Source organism: Jaculus jaculus, chromosome 5 (assembly GCF_020740685.1).
Source record: "Jaculus jaculus isolate mJacJac1 chromosome 5, mJacJac1.mat.Y.cur, whole genome shotgun sequence".
In the NCBI taxonomy this organism is placed as follows: domain Eukaryota; kingdom Metazoa; phylum Chordata; class Mammalia; order Rodentia; family Dipodidae; genus Jaculus; species Jaculus jaculus.
In genome coordinates this window covers 124,389,769-124,407,137 of record NC_059106.1, presented here as the reverse complement: position 1 = coordinate 124,407,137, position 17,369 = coordinate 124,389,769, and the positions used below count along the sequence as shown (strand labels likewise).

Here is a 17,369-nt window from a genome sequence, read left to right as displayed (position 1 = left end):
AGACTCAAAAGCGTGGCCCAAGGGTCAGTCCCCAAGCCCAAGGAAGGCGTGGGCAAGGCGGTTCAGAATGGGCGCGCTTATTCCACCTTCCTACAAGGGACTTTTCCCTGTCTGCGGGCCAAGGGGCCCTGAAAGCAACCTGGGCGCGCGCTCCTCCGAGATACCCTCGCGCCTCCCCCGCCCCGCCCCGCCCCGCCCCGGCCCCGCCCCCGGGCCCGCGCGGCGCCGACTCGGGCTGCAGGCCGGGTGTTGTGTTTGCATACAAAGGCGGCCACGCGCGGGAGCCGCTCGGTGAGTACTGCTGCTCGGGCGGGCTCGGCCTGGGCCCCCGGACCCGGGACCCAGCTCTCTCCCTGCGGCCCTTTTCAGGGGACGTGGCTTTGGGGGAAGGAGGCGGAGGACGCGGGGAGCCGGGGCAGGCCTGCATCCCTGGGGCCTTCGCTCGGAGCGCGACCGCCCGGAGGCCCCAGGCGATCCCATCGAGGCTGACCCGACCGCCGGGCCGAGCTCGGCCCCCGACCGCGGGTGAGTTCTCTGCAGGAGAGCCATCAGCAGTCTCTGCGCCAGAACGCTGATGGAACTCTTCCCAAGACAGTTAGGATTCAGCCTTTGCAGCCAAGGAAACTGAGGCTCAGGGAGGTTGACCTAGGAGACCAAGGTCACCCAGCCCACTGCTGGGCTGCTGAAGGCTTGGAACCCGGGTTCTCAGATTACAGAGTTCTGTGCCAGGCTTCCTTGCATTTTTCTTGCAGTCTAGTGGGTGCTGGGCCTATGGCTCCATCAGCTGGCTCTGGTAACAGTTTTATGTAAGGAAGAGGCCGGGAAACTAGAGGGTGAAAAATGGGCACTTTGGCATTAACTTTAAGTGTCAGGAAGGTGGCATCTAGGTAGTTGACAGGTAATTTGTGTGGGCAGTAGTTTGCAGAGAAAGTGTATGCCTACCTACTAAACAGGAAACGAACAACATCAGCCAGCAGCATTGGTTAGGTAGATTTTTGTCCTTCCCACGGGGTAGTAGCGATGCGGTGGGGAAGATGAGCCTGTTACACTTTATTTTACTAGGGGATGGCGCTTTTATCAATGAAAGCAAGCAATTGAGGAATGAAGTAATTGAAGAGTGAGTCCTCATGAACTCTTTTTTTTAGTGTCCTCAGAAAGATTACAGTGTGATCATGGTTCCGCATGTTGATAATGCTTCCTGTTTGTCGACATGGGTTTTATTGTCACCCTGTTTGGTGTGTGGGTGTGTGATTTTGGCTCCCATCTCTGTTTGTATAGGGCCCAGTGAGTGGGTTGGGAAGCTTGGACAATGGGTGGGCTTGGTTCTTTCTTGACCACTGGGCTGTCATGTGTGACTTTTCTCCTTACTGGTGGCAGTTGTCATCATTCTCGTCATTTTAGAAAACATCAGGCTGCAAAGGGGCAACTGGCAGAGTTCTGTTGCATGGGTGATGACTTGGAGTTCAGGGATTCTGGTTGTGGGGAGTCTGCCCGGGGTGGGGTGCACATAAGCTGTCATGGCCCAGCCAGAAGGAAGGCTGTAGGCCTGGCTGATTGTCAGGTCTGGTCTGTTGCTCCTAGGGCCATGGGCCAGGAGGGCGGGGAGGGTCAGGCGATGAATGGCATGATACTGCAGCGGGAGAAGCTGAGGCCACCCTGGCTTGAGAGGCATGGCTTTGTAATGACATTGACCACTCACAGCTGAATATGGTGGACCAACAGTTCACTTCTCAAGCCTGAGCCTCCGTTTCCCCATCTTTGGGACACAGGGAACATCATACTTGTCTATCAGGTTGTCCAAGGGAAATGAGATGTTTGAGAGCATTGGGACATGATTTTGGTCACTGGATTCTTGGGGCCGCTATTGTTAAGGGAGGAGCTCAGGATGTTACAGAGGAGGAGGGGACTTTGTAGAGCCTCCCCAGTCTTGGCTAACCCTGGCCTCAGGTCTGCAAATCACACACCTGTGTGACCCCATCCCCACCTTATCCCATGTCTTCTTGCTCCTGGTTCCAGGTCAACACTGGACCTAAATGAGAAAATTGACTTGGTCACATATACCAGAAGGAACGGTTGGGGGAACTGGCACTTTATTCCATAAAGGCTGCAGGGGTAAGGGAACATGTACCTTAACAGCTTTTGGGTCATTTTGAACAACACCCAGAAAGGTCTTGACCGGCTTACACTTGGACTTTCTCCTTCGTGATAGCTGGGATGGGAACTTGGAGCTCTTGGTTCATACTGACAAGGCCTGGGACCACATCTCTTGGGAGGGGAAAAGCCACTTTCCCCACATTATGAAGAACAAGCTCACTCACCATTTAATGTCCCAAAAGATTTGGCGGGAAGGAGCAAAGGGCAGACCACATATCAGTGATTTCACCGGTTGTAACTTACACAGAGCCTAAAGGACCAGTAGGTGGGCCGCTGAGGAAGCCTGCACCTTTAAGTCCTGAGGAGAATCCAGAGAAAGGCCTCTCTTTTGAGCCAGCTGAGTGGTCTGGAGACTGTACTTGACCCTGGGGTTGAGGGGTCAGGAGCATGTGCCTGGCCTTTCCTTCCCCTCTTCTGCACCCTTTGTGGGCCTCCCCATCTATTAGTCAACAAACTGAGCCACTGGACTAGACTGGACTGGGCTGGGCTGCCAGTCAGGCTGGATAATTGTGACTTCCTTGCCTGTACCAGGACTCTGAGCACTGGCCAACACTTCCTACAGTTCTGCCAGGTTGACAATGACTAGCTTTAAAAAAGTTGACTAGAGCAGAAAGTGTCAGAGTACAACATACCAGTGTTTAGTTAGCTGCTGCTTTGTACACTTGATTTGTGCATGTATTTTTGTGTGCATTCGTGTGTGTGTGTGTGTGTGTGTGTGTGTGTGTGTGTGTGCGCGCGCGCGCGCTCAGCTCTGAGCCGGTTGAACTGCTGACTTGGACTTGAGGGGTGAGAAGCCAGGTTGGTAGTTGGGTACTGTCCTCTCCCCTTGGCGGCACCCTCAAGATAAGCCTTTACATCACCCACAGAGCAGTGGTTTGCTTGTGGGTATTAGCTCTGAGCTCTAGTCCAGAAAAGATTTGACAGGACTGGGGAAATGGGTTAGCGGTTAAGGCATTTGCCTGTGAAGCCTAAGGACCATGGTTCAATTCCTCAGGACCCACATAAGCCAGATGCAGAAGGGGGTGCATGTATTTGGAGTTTGTTTGCAGTGGCTAGAGGCCCTGACATGCTCTCTACCTGTCTCTCTCTCTCTCAAATAAATGAATAAATAAAATATAAAAAAATATGTTTTAAAAAAGGTTTGACATAACATTGATTGGTATTATTCCATTTAGCTGTCTGTCCTTGTAGAGTGGGATAGTTGAACTGTGTTTAAATTTTAAATTACATTTTTTTTTGTTATACTGTCAGGCTAGAATGCTTCATGTGATGAGGCTTTTGTTTGTTTGAGACAAGGTGGATCACCTGATAGCTCAGGCTGGCCTTGAACTTGCTGTGTAGCCCAAGGATCTCAGTCTTCCTGCCTCAGCCTCCCTGGTGCTGGTTATAGTTGTATACTACCATGTTTATAGTGAATGTGAACATCCCCTGCCAATAACTCAGCATTTATTTTCACCATTAATACCCCTTGCTCTGTCCTTTTTTGGGGAGGAGGGGATGGGTACTGGAGGACAAAACAATTTAAATACCTTCAATTTGCTGGGCTCCATGGCATATGCCTGTAGTCCCAGCTATTTGAATGGCTGAGGCAGGAAGGTGACTTGAGTCCACAACTTACAGTCTGTAACCGACTGAGGGTGTCTGCGTTCAGTTCACCATCAGTATGGTGACCAACAGGCTGTCTAAGGAGGGATGAACCAGCCCAGGCTAGAAACAGGAGCAGGTCATAAATACTTTCAGCTAAGATACATGTCAAGTACTCCACCACAAGAGGCCAAATCCAGTTTTTGTCCAGGGCTGTTTATCTCCCTGGAATCAGTCTCTCAGTCTCATTTTGCTATGCGCACTTCAAAAAGGACAACACGTGGACTGTGTCATGCACTGCTGAGTGGTGAGTGCTACTGAAATCGCCCAGCCTGAGGATGCAGCGCTGAACTGAGGACTGATCAGGAACCTGCTCACAGCTGTGTCTACAGCAGGGACCCCGAGACTGTACACCAGCCATGGCCTCTGCAGCTTACACCCCTACCCGCTGAATGAGTGCCATCACCTACTGGACAGGCAGCTCTCTTGGACACCCAGGGAATGTGTGGCTTGCTATTGATGGCTTGGGCTGGGGAGTGGGACACCGAACACAAATTGCAAAATCAGAACATTCTTGCCTAAGACATGTATTTGGACAGAGGGCTCTTGTCAGTGGTGTGGGACAAAGGTCCTGTGTCTTAAAATGGAGCAAAACGGTTAAAGGCGAAGATCACAGTGTCAAGTGAGGGCTGTGTTGCTGAGCCCGGGGATCACGATGCGTCCTTCCTGTCTCCATCCTCTGCTGTGCAGGCCCTGGGTGCTCCTAGGCAGGGACCTGAGGATTCTAATCACCTGGGATTATAGTACTCAATTCTTAACCGAATCCCAGTGCTCAAGAAGCCAGGTGGTCATCCAGCCAGAGCAGGTCCATATTTTGCTAAGTGGTGCCTGTGACAAAGAGACCCCCACAAGTGAGCAGGAGTTTTCAACCTCTCTCATTCAGATATAAATGTGGAAGAAACAACGGCACACATAAACCACAGAAGCAACACCGAGGCAGTGTTTATACTGAAAAGGGCAGCTTGGTGACTCCTTTTTAGTAGGCAGATCTTTTCAGAATATTGAGGATGTGTATCAAAATATATGTAAATGTAATTCTTAGATGGGTTCAGGGCTGGGGGGGATGGTTCAGTGGTTGGAGGTGCTAGCTTGCAAGTCTGCCTATCCAGTGCTGGCCCTCCTTAGTGCTCACATAAAGCTGGGTACAAAAGTCAGAAGAGTCAGGAAGTTGGCAAACAACAGCAGCAGGAGCAAAAAAAGAAAAACAAAAACAGGAGCTGGAGAGATAGAGGTAAAGGCACTTTCTTGTCTGCAAAGCCTAAGGACCCAGGTTTAATTCCCTAGTACCCACGTAAGTTGGATGCACAAGGTGGTGCCTGCAACTGGAGCTTGTTTGCAGTGGCTGGAGGCCCTGGTATACTCATTGTTTGTTTGCATCTTTCTCTCTTTTTAAATAAGTAAGTAAGTAAATAAATAAATAAATAAATAAAATATTTAAAAAAAAAAAACCAGAAACAAAAGCAAGAGACCTGGTCTCAGAAAACAAGGTGGAAAGGAGAAACACCTGGAGGTTGTCCTCTGCACCTCACCTATGCATTGAGTCATACACACACCATACACATACATGCATGCACAAATAAAAAATGGGTTCACAATATAAATAGCTTTGTGCTTTTTTCATTCATTATATACCTTTTCATGTTAATATCCGTGGACCCTACATTTCTCTCCCATTTTTATCAGGCTCGACAGTTTCATTAGAACATGGAGGATCTGTAATTTATTAACCCAGAGTCCCATAGATCTCAAAGGTATTTCTGTTTCCCCCTGTCATTGTGAGGGATGCTCTTACTCTCCACATGTTGGTCGAGTATTTGAAGGATAATTTTCTGTCCTGGAATCAATAGGGTATGCTAATATGTATCCCAAGGATAGTTCTTGCTGGAGAGTTTGCCACCTTATTGAATCCAGCAGTTTGTGTGTGTGTGTGTGTGTGTGTGTGTGTGTGTGTGTGTGTGTGAGAGAGAGAGAGAGAGAGAGAGAGAGACAGAGACAGAGAGAAAGACAGAGAGAGATATCTGGAATTCCCATTCCCACCACCCCTGGGGTACTTAAGAAATACTTTGGTTTTAGATCCCCAAAAGACCTTTGGTTTGCCTATGTGTACAAATGGGCTTGATAACATTTGCATATATCATTGGCCCAGTACCCTTTATTTTTATTTTTTAATTTTTTGAGGTAGGGTCTCACTCTAGCTCAGGCTGACCTGGAATTCACTATGTCGTCTCAGAGTGGCCTCAAACTCATGGTTATCCTCTTATCTCTGCCTCCCGAGTGCTGGGATTAAAGGTGTGCGCCACCACGCCTGGCTCCAGTATCCTTTTTTTGTCTTGTGAATTCCTTATGTGTGTGGATCACTTTTCTATGGGGCTGGCCTGAGACCATCCTAAACTGACTTCAATATTCCAGAGGGTGGATGGAGTTAGCAAAATCTGTGGGGTCATAAAAGCCATGGAGGGCTCTTGGATTCTGTCAGATGTTCCTACATAAATAAATAAAGAAAGAACAGTGTACTTCTGGGCAGTTTGTGAAGCCTGAAGATTTTGTACTAACTGCAGTATTTCTCAATTGCATGAGTAGGTGAGGAGTCATGATACGTGAGGTTATTCATGGTGTCTGCAGTGCTGTATGTGGGGTAGACTGAGATTGGGGCAGTGGTCACGTCGGGGTGGCTGCCAAGTGCCTGCGGTTGGGATTGTGCAGGTTACTGAGGGGGTGCTGCCTCCCATCCTGGGAGGGGCTCTTTAAGAGGTATCCTTTCTTATGTTCCTGGGAGCTACCACATTATCCAGGAAAAATTTACCTAGAGATGAATATCTGGAAAAATTGTATTCCAGTAGGAAATAATAACCTTAGAGAATTTAGTATTCATCCAGAACATCAACTCAGAAGGTGCCACATTAAAGAAAAAAAGATTATATGAATTTTGTAACTAACCATGAAGTTTCTGTGAAGACTCAGTTTAGCTTGGATAGAATCCTGCTGCGGCTAAAGGATCCTTGTGAGATTTGGCTGAGTTGTGTTAAAAACAAAAAGACAGGGCTGGTGAGATGGCTTAGCAGCTAAGGTACTTGCCTGCAAAGCCAAAGGGTCCTGGTTCGACTCTCCAGGACCCATGTAAGCCAGATGCACAAGGGGGAACGTGCATCTGGGGTTCGTTTGCAGTGGCTGTAGGCCCTGGTGTGCCCATTCTCTCTCTTTTTGCCTCTTTCTCCCAAATGAATAAATAAATAAAATATATTTAAAACAAAAACCAAAAATCAAGAAAACAAAAACCAAAAATCAAGAAAACAAAAATATGCTTGAACTAATAAGGATTGTGGAGTTCTGTCTCCAGGAAATAAAACCCTGTCAGATGCTCAGCCTCAGCAGATTGAAAAGCAATCTGGTAGCAGGTGTCTTCCAGTCTTTTAACTGGAAATGTAAGCGCTCTCTCTCTCTCTCTCTCTCTCTCTGTGTGTGTTTGTGTGTGTGTGTGTGTGTGTTCTGGTTTTCCTCTAGTTTTTTTTCCCCCTAGATGGGGTCTCACTTTAGCCCAGGCTGACCTGGACTCACTTTGTAGTCCCAGGTTGGTGCTGGGATTAAAGGTGTGCCCCACCATGCCAGGCTGGTTTTCCTTAGCTTTTGTTGCCCCTAGGATTTTTAAATGCTTTTTTCCAAACAAGCATTGGCAGTAATGGGACTGGTGAGCAGGTGGGGTGACCACCTTAGTCTGGGATGGTTTGATCTGATAATTCTAAACTGCCCCAAAGATACAATTATAAAAACTCATATTGCACTCTTCTTTAAGAGGTTATCTGTAAGAGTCTGTCAGTCACTGAGACTGTTGGTCACCCCTCAGGACTGCTCATCCACTGAAGACATGGTGAGAAGATGGGAAAAATAACTATTCTCTCTTTTCTTTTAGGGAACAATAACTATTCTCTTAATAAAATTTGTACTTCAGAGATTACAGAAGTCACTCCCATGTGGCAGTTGCTTGCAGACTCTCTCTTCAAAGCCGGCCTGCTTTCTTGAGTTCTAACTCCAAAAGTGTAACTTTTCCCTTCTCTCTGTCTTTTGAACACCTGTCCAAAGCCTAAACATGCTGGACCTGGCACTGGTGTTCTTTCTCTGCAGCTTCTCGCAGACTTCTGTGGCTGAGCCTGCCCGCCATCCTGACCTGTAACAACCGGACGCTGCTGTTGGGGTCAGTGAGCCTCAGCATATCGCCAGTCTACCCTGTGCAAGCCTGGAGTTACAGATGTTCCTGGATGCATCCAGCGTTTTTACATGGGTGTAGGAGAATTGAACTTGAGTGGTCTCAGGTCCTCTTGAGACGTCTTAGACCTTCTCAGGCCCTCATACTTAAGCGGCAAGTCCTCTTACCTGCTGAGCCATTTCCCTAGCCCAAGCTTTGTCTTGTTAAGAACATGTTTAGGGGCTAGTGGTCAAGGCAGCACCAGGGTCTAGATGTCACAGACAGTTCCCAGGTGTCATCTTGTAGCTTTTGAGTTCCCACTCCCACCCAGAGACATTTTCACATTGTAGGCTTGGTCTTCAGCAGAGAGAGGTCCCCAGACAGAATTCTGCTAGAGACACAACTGTCCCTTCTGGCTGTAGCAGCAGGGTACACCAGCCCAATCTATCCCCAACACCTGGAAGCCTTACCCTTGGTTCAGTCTGTCTCAGGTTAGCTCTTGCTAAGGCACTGTGCACTCCTTAGCAACAGCAAAGTGCTCAGGTCCTTCTGGCTACAGATCACTGTGCTGGGGAATGCTTTCCTGATGACCAGAGGCCAGAGTGACAGTGAACTTCAGTGATTAAAGATATCTCTTTAAAGATTGACAGATAGTCAATCAGCCTTTATCTTGAACTGCTTACAGCTAGAGTTGCACTTGCCCGGGTGTCCAAGCTCATGCCCTGCAGCACTGGAAGCTGGAGTGCAGAAGTGTATAAATTCCTTCCCCTTTGGAACTTTCTCTTTCCTATACTGAAGTTCCTGGGGAAAAAAAAGAAGCCATCGTAGTGTTAAAAATTCTTTAAGGCTGAATGATGATTAGAACCTCTGTGACTGGTTGTGGAGAGTTAGAAGGTTGCAAATTCAGAGCCAGGTTATCTTGGGCTATTTTTAGTCCCTTGTAGCCTGTAGGGCCCACTCCATATATGACATGTATGACCCAAGCTCCTTTGGGTTATCAAAACACAAATGTATTCTTAAAATAATCCTTATTTGAGGTTGGAGTGATGGCTTAGTGGTTAAGGCATTGCCTGTGAAGCCTAAGGACCCATGTAAGCCAGATGCACAAGATTATGCATGCATGTTTGCAGTGGCTGGAGGTCCTGGCCTACCCATCTCTCTCTTTCTGTCTCTGTCTCTCAAACAAACAAACAAATAATTTTTTTGTATGTGTGTGCTCATGTGCATGCACGCACCAAGGTCTCTTTCCTCTGAAAGCGCACCAAGTACTTGCTTCACATTTTTGTGTCTGCCTTATATGGTGATTAGGGAATTGAACCCAGGCCAGGAGGCTTTGTAAGCAGTGTCTTTAGCTGCTGAGACATATTCTGAGCCCCCAAAGCATTTTTAGTAGACCACTCACATTAATTCAAAAGCTAAGAATGAGGGTGGGAAAATGGCTTAGCAGTTAGAGTTACTTGCATAGCCTGTTGGCCTTGGTTCTGTTTACAAGCCGCCCATGTAAGCCAGATGTGGAAAGTGGCACAAGAATCTGGTGTCCATTTGCAGCATCAAGAAGCCCTGGTATGTTTATATATACATACATGCATGTGCAAATAAATAAAAACTAAAAAGAAGGGAGAGGCTGGGCATGGTGGCACACAACTTTAACCCAGCACTTGGGAGGCAGAGGTAGGAGGATCACTTTTAGTTCAAGTTATCCTGAGAGTACATAGTGAATTCCAGGGTTGCCTGGGCCAGAGTGAGAGCCTACCTCATAAAACCAACCAGCCAACAACAACAAAAACAAAAAACAAGAGAGAAAGGGAGGGACACACACACACACACACACACACACACATTAAGAGTGTCAGGTAACTAGCAACTGAAAATGGTAGCAGTTTTCTGTCCTTTACTGTAACCCGAGTGCCTGTCTGTAGTCTTAACAGTATATTTGGTAAATGACTTTCTTTGTTCCATAACTAACAAAATCTCATGTAACAACTTTCACAATGAGACATCATATTTGGGGTAACCTGAATCTGTGTTCCCCAGCCATAGTCACCCCTGTTTGCTTCAGAATAAACTGCCTCTCATTCTCTTGGAGATGAGATCTTTGTTTTATGTCAGCAGCATGAAAAACACCTACGTGCTTCTTAGCCACGCTGGCTTGGGCATGGGGCCTCCATGCCGGGACTGGTCTGTCCTTTAGTGATAAGCATAGTTCCTAGGAGGAGGATGGGATTAGGGGAAGCCGTGTGGGACCCCAGAGTGGGCTCGACTGTACTAAAGTAGAGGATGTTTCAGAATCTAGTGAGCCTGATTCTACTCTGGTGGCTCAACTCAGCCTGAGATTGTGGGCATTGGCTTTGCTGCACTTGGACTTGACCTCCAGTTTCCTCACCTGAAAGGCCTCCTACATGCAGGTGGAGAGCAGGAGGTAGGTAGGCAAGGGACCGGGGCAGAGGTAGATAAAAGCCATCTATTTCTCTTTGCAAGTCTGAACTGTCGTGTGTGCAACCACCATCTTTCTTTTCTTTTTTCGGTGTGTATGTTCATGTGTGGGTACACACATGCCAAGGTGTGCATGTGGAGGTCTTGGTGTTTGTGTTCACACGTGGGCACGAGCATGTGGCGGTCAGGTGACACTTTGGATGTCAGTTCTCGCCTCTGCCTTTTCCTTTTGTGAGGTGGGGTGGTCTCTCATTCACATTGTCCATCACCGCATTCACCAGGCCAGGCGACCTGTGAGCGTCTGGGCGATTCTTCTGTCCCCGCCTTCCTTTTCAGTCTTGGGCATGCTAGTGCCACGGTGGGATCTGAACTCAGAGTGAGCGCTCTATCCACCAAGCAGTCTGCCAGCCCCTGCAGTGGGCTACCTACTCCAGCATAGCGGGAGATGCTCGGTCATGTAATATAGCACTTTCTTCAGGAGTCTTCTTGTGTATCGCCTGCATGCGGTGACAAGGCACATGTGACGGCAGCTGGGGAAACATTTCGTGGATGCTCAGGAGGACCGAGCCCAGTGGCACCTGTTATTAGGCTTCCTGGGGTTGTACTTAGGGGCATAGGTGGTGGCCTTGATGATGGGGTGGGAGGATGGGCCATGGGTGGGGTGTTGTTAGTGTCCCCCAAAATGTAAAAGTGAAATATGTGGCCTAGAGGTGTGGTTCATTTGGTGGAATGCTTGCCTAGTACACAAGGCCCTGGGTTTGATCCCTAGCTCTGCATAAACTATATATGGTAGTCCATACTGTAACCCTAGCACGTGGGAGGTAGTGGGAGGAAGATTAGGAGTTCAAGGTCATCCTCATCTGCATAGGAAGTCTGAGGCCAGCCAGACTGCCTGACATTGTGAGTCATGTGCCCATTGTTGAAATGGAGGGGTTCCTTTTTGAGGCCCTGGTTGGCCTCTGGAGTGAATCTCCTTTTGTATGTATGTTCTCTGTTTCCTAGGCTCAGACCATGAATTACGTAGGGCAGTTGGCTGGCCAGGTGTTTGTGACTGTGAAGGAGCTCTACAAGGGGCTGAATCCCGCCACACTGTCGGGATGCATCGACATCATCGTAGTCCGCCAGCCCAACGGCAGTCTGCAGTGTTCTCCTTTCCACGTCCGCTTTGGGAAGATGGGCGTCCTGCGCTCCCGAGAGAAAGTGGTGAGTCCCGAGCACCATGTGCCATGTGCGCTGCCTTGTGCCTCGGCCCTCGGACTCTCCATTTGTGATGGCTGTTGGTAGAATTGACAAATCCTAACTTCCCATTACTCTGTAGGCACACCCCAGTGTTTATTAGGTCCTGGCCTCTAAGGGTTAGGCTGTCAGACCAAGCATGAAGGCTCTTTCTTGTGTGCTCCCTGCTTCCAGGGCTTCTGGGAAGATGTCTGGGTGAGGGTAGACTCACCTGAACACCTGCCCACCCCCATGCCTGTGGTTCTGTTCTGACTCTTGGGCTGTCAGCTGGGGCAGTTGGCCACAACACCTCCATGTGGTCTGCTTCCGTACAACATGGTGCCTAGTCAGGAGGGAATAGATAGATAAGGCATCTTTAGGACCTTGCTTCAGAAGCTACATGGGCTACTTTTGTAATACCCTACCGTTTGGGGTAATCACAAGCCTTCCGCAACCTCCAGGGGAGAGAGAATATTATGCTCCCCTGGAGGTTGTCAGTGGCCGAGTTCTGGTGAAACAATGAAGAACCAAGGAACAAATGTGGCCATCTTTGGAAAAGACTCTGTCCTTGAAACCCAGAGTCCCCCAGTGCTTCAGGCAGATGTAGTTGGCTTGGGCAGACCAGCTGACTTGGAGTGGTGAAGTGCTTTCAAAACGTGTGTGATCAGACATCCCTGTAGGGTCATGACTTTCCCCTTGATGTTTCCTGTGGCAATGAAGGCAGCTCCCCTTGTTCTTAACTGTGTTTTTCCTTCAGGTGGACATAGAAATCAATGGGGAATCTGTGGATTTGCACATGAAGTTGGGTGATAATGGAGAAGCATTTTTTGTTCAAGAGACAGACAACGATCAGGTGAGGAGGGTGTGGTGGTCAAGGTTACTCTGAGTGTGGAAACACAGTTGGAAAGTGAATGAAATAGCTCTGGCCCCTGGCTATGGGAATTTTTGTGTCTGAGCCAAGCTCCCACTTACCTTTTGGAGAGATGTAGCCAGGAAGGAAGCACATGTCCTGAGTCCATATAAGGCCCAGCCTCCTGGCTTGTTTTGGTTGTCTCACTGTTTCCAGAGAGGCAGAAGAAGTGATGTGATACATGTTGGTGTGTCCCATCTCAAATGACTAAGTATCGTAATTTTTAGTGAATGGCCTTTTACTTTACTGTGTTCAATTTGTAAAATTTATTTTGTTTGAGAGAGAGAGAGAGAGAGAGAGAGAGAGAGAGAGAGAGGAGGAAAACCAGAGCCTTCAGCCACTTCTGATGAACTCCAGACATATGCACCATCTTGTGTTTCTGGCCTATGTGGGTCCTGAGGAGTTGAAACTGGGTGTTTGGCTTTGCAGGCAAGTGCCTTAACCACTAAGCAGTGCCCCCCTCCCAGCCCATTGTTTTGAGGTAGGCTCACATTCTATCCCAGGCTGACCTGGAACTCACTCTGTAGCCCCTGGCTGGCCTTGAACACACTGTTGTCCTCCAACCTCAGCCTGCCGAGTGTTGTGATTAAATGTGTGTGCTACCAAGCCTGGCTGGGTTCAATTTCTTGATAGCTTTATTGAGACATACTTCTGATACCATACAGATTACCCATTTGAAGTGAGCCATTTAGTGATTTTCACAGATTTATACATAGTCACAGACACATGCAGTCACCATCACAGTTAATTTCAAAACACTTGTATCACTGCAAAAAGAAATGTCACACCTGAACATATCACGTCGGTCTTCAGCCAGTCTCTCAACCCCAACCCCTAAACAACCACTAATGTCCTTTGGTCCCCATCCTGGGCTTTCATATGAAGGAAATCATGTGCCTGGCTTCTTTCACTCACCATAAGATTTTTAAGATGCAGTTGTGTTGTAGAGCATGTCAGTATCCACTGTACCCATACACCCCACTTCCTTTACGCAGCCATCTCTCGGTAGATTCTTGGGTTGTTGTTACCTTTTCGCTATTGTGACCAAAGGCTGGACCATTCATACTCAAGTTTCTGTGTGTACCTCTTCCTAAGAGTAGAATTGCTGAGTCCTATGCTTATATTGTATTTAACAATTGATGATCTTCCGGACTGCATTGTTTTAGATTTCTTTTTTAAAAACATATTTTTATTTACTTATGAGAGAGAGAGAATATATGAGAGTGAGTGAGTGAACATGAACGCACCAGGAACTTTTGCCACTACAAATGAATTCCAGATACATGCTACCACCACTTTGTGCATCTGGCTTTACATGGTTACTGGGGAATTGAACCCAGGCTGGTAGGCTTTGCAAACAAGTGCCTTTAACTGCTGAGCCATCTCCCCAGCCCCAGCACTTACTTTCTGCTTCTGTGATGAATTCTAGGTATCCCAATGGATATAAAATGGTATCTCTAAGGTTTGATTTGCATTTTCCTAATAACTAGTGGTGTTGGGCATCTTATTATATTTCCTTGTTAACTGTTTATGCTTTTGTAGGTCTCATTTGTTGTTGGGTTATTTCTCTTTTTTGATTTTTTTGAGACAGTGTCTTACTTGGTAATAGGCTTGCCTGGAAGTCACTATTGACCAGCTTGTCCTCAAAATTGTGGCAGCCCTTTTCCCTCTACCACCTCCTTTTGTCTTTCTGTGACTGAGTTGTAGGTATTCCTCACATATCTTGGGCACAAGCCTCTTACCTGATATGCGATGATAAACGTTTGAATATAAATAGCTCATCTGGTAAGGGATTTATCTTTTCACTTTCTTTTTGAGGTAGTGTCAGTCACAGTGAAAGACAGCTCTCACCTCAAGGGGATAAGAGTTTATTCTGGAGCCAAATGAGTGACCATGTCCTGGGAACACAGGTTTAGTTGCCTCAAATTTCATGTTCTAACATGTTAACAATTTCACGAAGGTTTTATAGTTATAGAACAAAAGAAAGTCTTAAATCAATGCATTTTTTGAAGAGCTTGGCTGACCATAAGGAAGGCAGGTTATAGCAAAGCAGGGGTAGGTGGAGGGTGGAGGGTGTCTCCACCTTAGGCTCCAGATGCTATCTGATGACTTTCTTAGCCCTGGGGTTGCTGGAAGCTGAGGGTCTGTTCTTACATTCCAAAAAAGTCACACCTGATCAGGATGTTAGGTGAAACACAGTGGTGGGCAATAAATAGCTATGGGGGCCTGAAGGTAGCCCAAAGTAACTTGGCTCTGATCTTGCAACATTCCATCTCTGTGATCGCAGGAATTCTGTCAGTTCATTCGGTCCTGCTTGAAGTAGGTGCAGCAGATGCAGTGCTTTCCTGGGAACTTTAATTCACAGGTCCCACTCTAGCCCAGGAATTTACTATATAATCCCAGGATGGCCTCAAATGCATGGTGATCCTCCTACCTCTGCCTCCCAAGTGCTGGGATTAAAGGCATGGACCACCTTGCCTGGCTAGACTGTGTTTTTAGAATGACTGGTATCTTCTAAACTTAGGTAAATTCTATAGGATTTTAATGTTTATCCTTATAATTATTTTTTGTTGCTTTTTTTAATCAAGTTTTCATAAAAAGACAAGTCATTCAGCTATAAAGTGGTGCTTTAGTTTAAAAAAATAGTCTTTATCAAACTGTTATTGTAGTAACAGATTGTTTTTTTCCCTTTTCTAAGAGGTCATTAGTTTTAGTCCTCAGTGGCCATACCTGTAGGTGTGCTGGTGTGATACACACTTGGGCAGAGCTATTAGTCTGTTTTGAGATGGTATGATGTTAGCCCAGTAGGTGAGGATGATCTTGAACTTGTGATCCTCCTGCTTCTGCCTCCTATGTACCACTATTCCCAGCTTGGTTTTTGTCTTTTAAATTAACTACGGTTATTTATTGCTTTAAATGTTACTTGTTTATTATTATTACTATTATTATTTTGTTTTTTCGAGGTAGGGTCTCACTCTAGCCCAGGCTGATCTGGAATTCACTATGGAGTCTCAAGGTAGCCTCGAACTCATGGTAATCCTCTTACCTCTGCCTCCAGAGTGCTGGGATTAAAGGCGTGCACTACCATGTCCAGCTAATGTTATTTATTTTTAAGGAGAAAGAGAAAGAAAGAGATAAATATAGAGAGAATGGGCGTTCCAGGGCCTTCAGCCACTGCAAGTGAACTCCAGACGCATGTGCCATTTTGTGCATCTGGCTTTACATGGGTACTGGGGAATAAAACTTGGATCCTTAGGTTTTTCAGGCAAGCACCTTAACCGCTGGCCCATTTTGTCTCCATCTTTAAAATTATTATTGCTGCCGTGCCCTGCCAGGTATGGTGACTCACACTTTTAATCCCAGCAGCTAGAGGTTGAGGAAGGAGTATTGCTGTTGAGTTTGAGGCCAACCTGGGTTTCAGGTCAGCTTGTGCTTAAATAAGACCCTCAAAAAAACCTAAAAAATAAAAAAGATTATTGCCATCTTATCTCAGTGTGTATTAAAAATGCATACATGTAAAGGTTGGGGAAATGGCTCAGCAGATAAAGTAACCAGCATGAGTCTGAGCTTTGATTCCAAGAACCCATGTAAAAGCTGCCCATGGTGACATGTGCCTGTAACTCCAGTGCTGGGGAGATGGAGACAGGAGGGTCCCTGGGGCTTGCTGGTTAACTAGTCCAGCTGAATTATTGAACTCCAGGTTTGATGAGAGACCCAGTCTCAAAAAAAAAAAAAATAAATAAATAAAAAAGGTGGAATCGGATTTAGGAAGACATCTGTTGTTGACTTCTGGCCTACACAGGTACAAGCACACATGTATACAAGCACCTGTACACACCTATAGATAAATACATATACACAGGCCTGCCCACTCACATTTGTATTGACAAGCATAATAACTCATTACCCTCATGTTCCTCTTTGCTCTGTGTATTTTAGAGGAAGCTGAGTTTTGGGTGAAATCACTATTAATCACAGTACTTTGTTGAGAAAAATGACATTTGATGAGTTGGTGACTGATCTGTCAGTTGGGGCAGCCATGTCTCTGTGTCACTGTGGCTGTGACATGTTATGTTTCTCATGCCCTGCCCTTCCTGAGCATGCTCCTCCTTATCGACCCACGTTAACAGGGATGCTTTTGAAAACCTGCCTTGTTTAGGAAGTGATCCCCATGTATCTGGCCACCTCCCCCATCCTGTCAGAAGGAGCTTCGAGAATGGAAAGTCAGCTGAAAAGGAACTCCATCGATAGAATCCGGAGCCTGGATCCCACCACGGCTGCTCAGGGTTTGCCTCCCAGCGACAGCCCATCTTGTAGTTCTCTGGGGAAGAAGAGAAGGAAAAGGAGGAGGAAGTCACAGCTGGACAGCCTGAAAAGAGATGACAATGCCAACACGTCCGAGGATGAGGACATGTTTCCCATAGAGATGAGCTCCGATGAGGACACAGGCCAGCTGGAAGCAAGCAGGCAAGTGTCGGGGAGAGTCAGGGCTGCGTTGGGATCTGATGAGTTAACTTTTTCAAATGATTTTCATTAGATACTCTTTTTATAAAAAGAACAAAAAACCTTATAACATCTCATTCTTCTGTGAGGCATCTTAGACTAAATTTTGGAATCATGTGGACTCAGTGTGGAAAAAAGGCTCTCTAGTTTGTATCTATAAGACAGATGGTCCTACCACAGTTCTGTGGCTGATACCTTTGGCTGTCATAATAGAATAAAGAAACAGGGCTGAACAAATGAATAATTCATGAACCCATTACTTCCACAGACCTTTGCATTGGTTATTGGTGCTGGGGATTGTGCCTGGGCGTGGTGTGTGTTGAGCAGGTG

At 46.8% G+C, this 17,369-nt stretch overlaps 1 protein-coding gene across 8 annotated transcripts in view; it reads left to right on the top strand.

Annotated features, from left to right (window-relative positions):
• Positions 1 to 246: 246 nt before the first annotated feature.
• The window catches only part of Lpin1 (lipin 1), a 68,242-nt gene continuing 51,119 nt past the window's right edge, over positions 247 to 17,369 (top strand). For 6 of the 8 annotated variants that reach the window (XM_004665682.3, XM_045149469.1, XM_045149468.1 and 3 more), the window contains exons 1-4: positions 247 to 291; positions 11,414 to 11,614; positions 12,384 to 12,479; positions 16,696 to 17,003. In XM_004665682.3, the coding sequence (XP_004665739.2) occupies positions 11,423 to 11,614; positions 12,384 to 12,479; positions 16,696 to 17,003 (596 nt within the window). In that variant the 5' untranslated portion in view covers positions 247 to 291; positions 11,414 to 11,422. Of the gene's footprint in view, positions 292 to 508; positions 526 to 11,413; positions 11,615 to 12,383; positions 12,480 to 16,666; positions 17,004 to 17,369 lie in introns of those variants that run through there. The other 2 variants (XM_045149465.1, XM_045149470.1) reach the window with 2 other exon arrangements.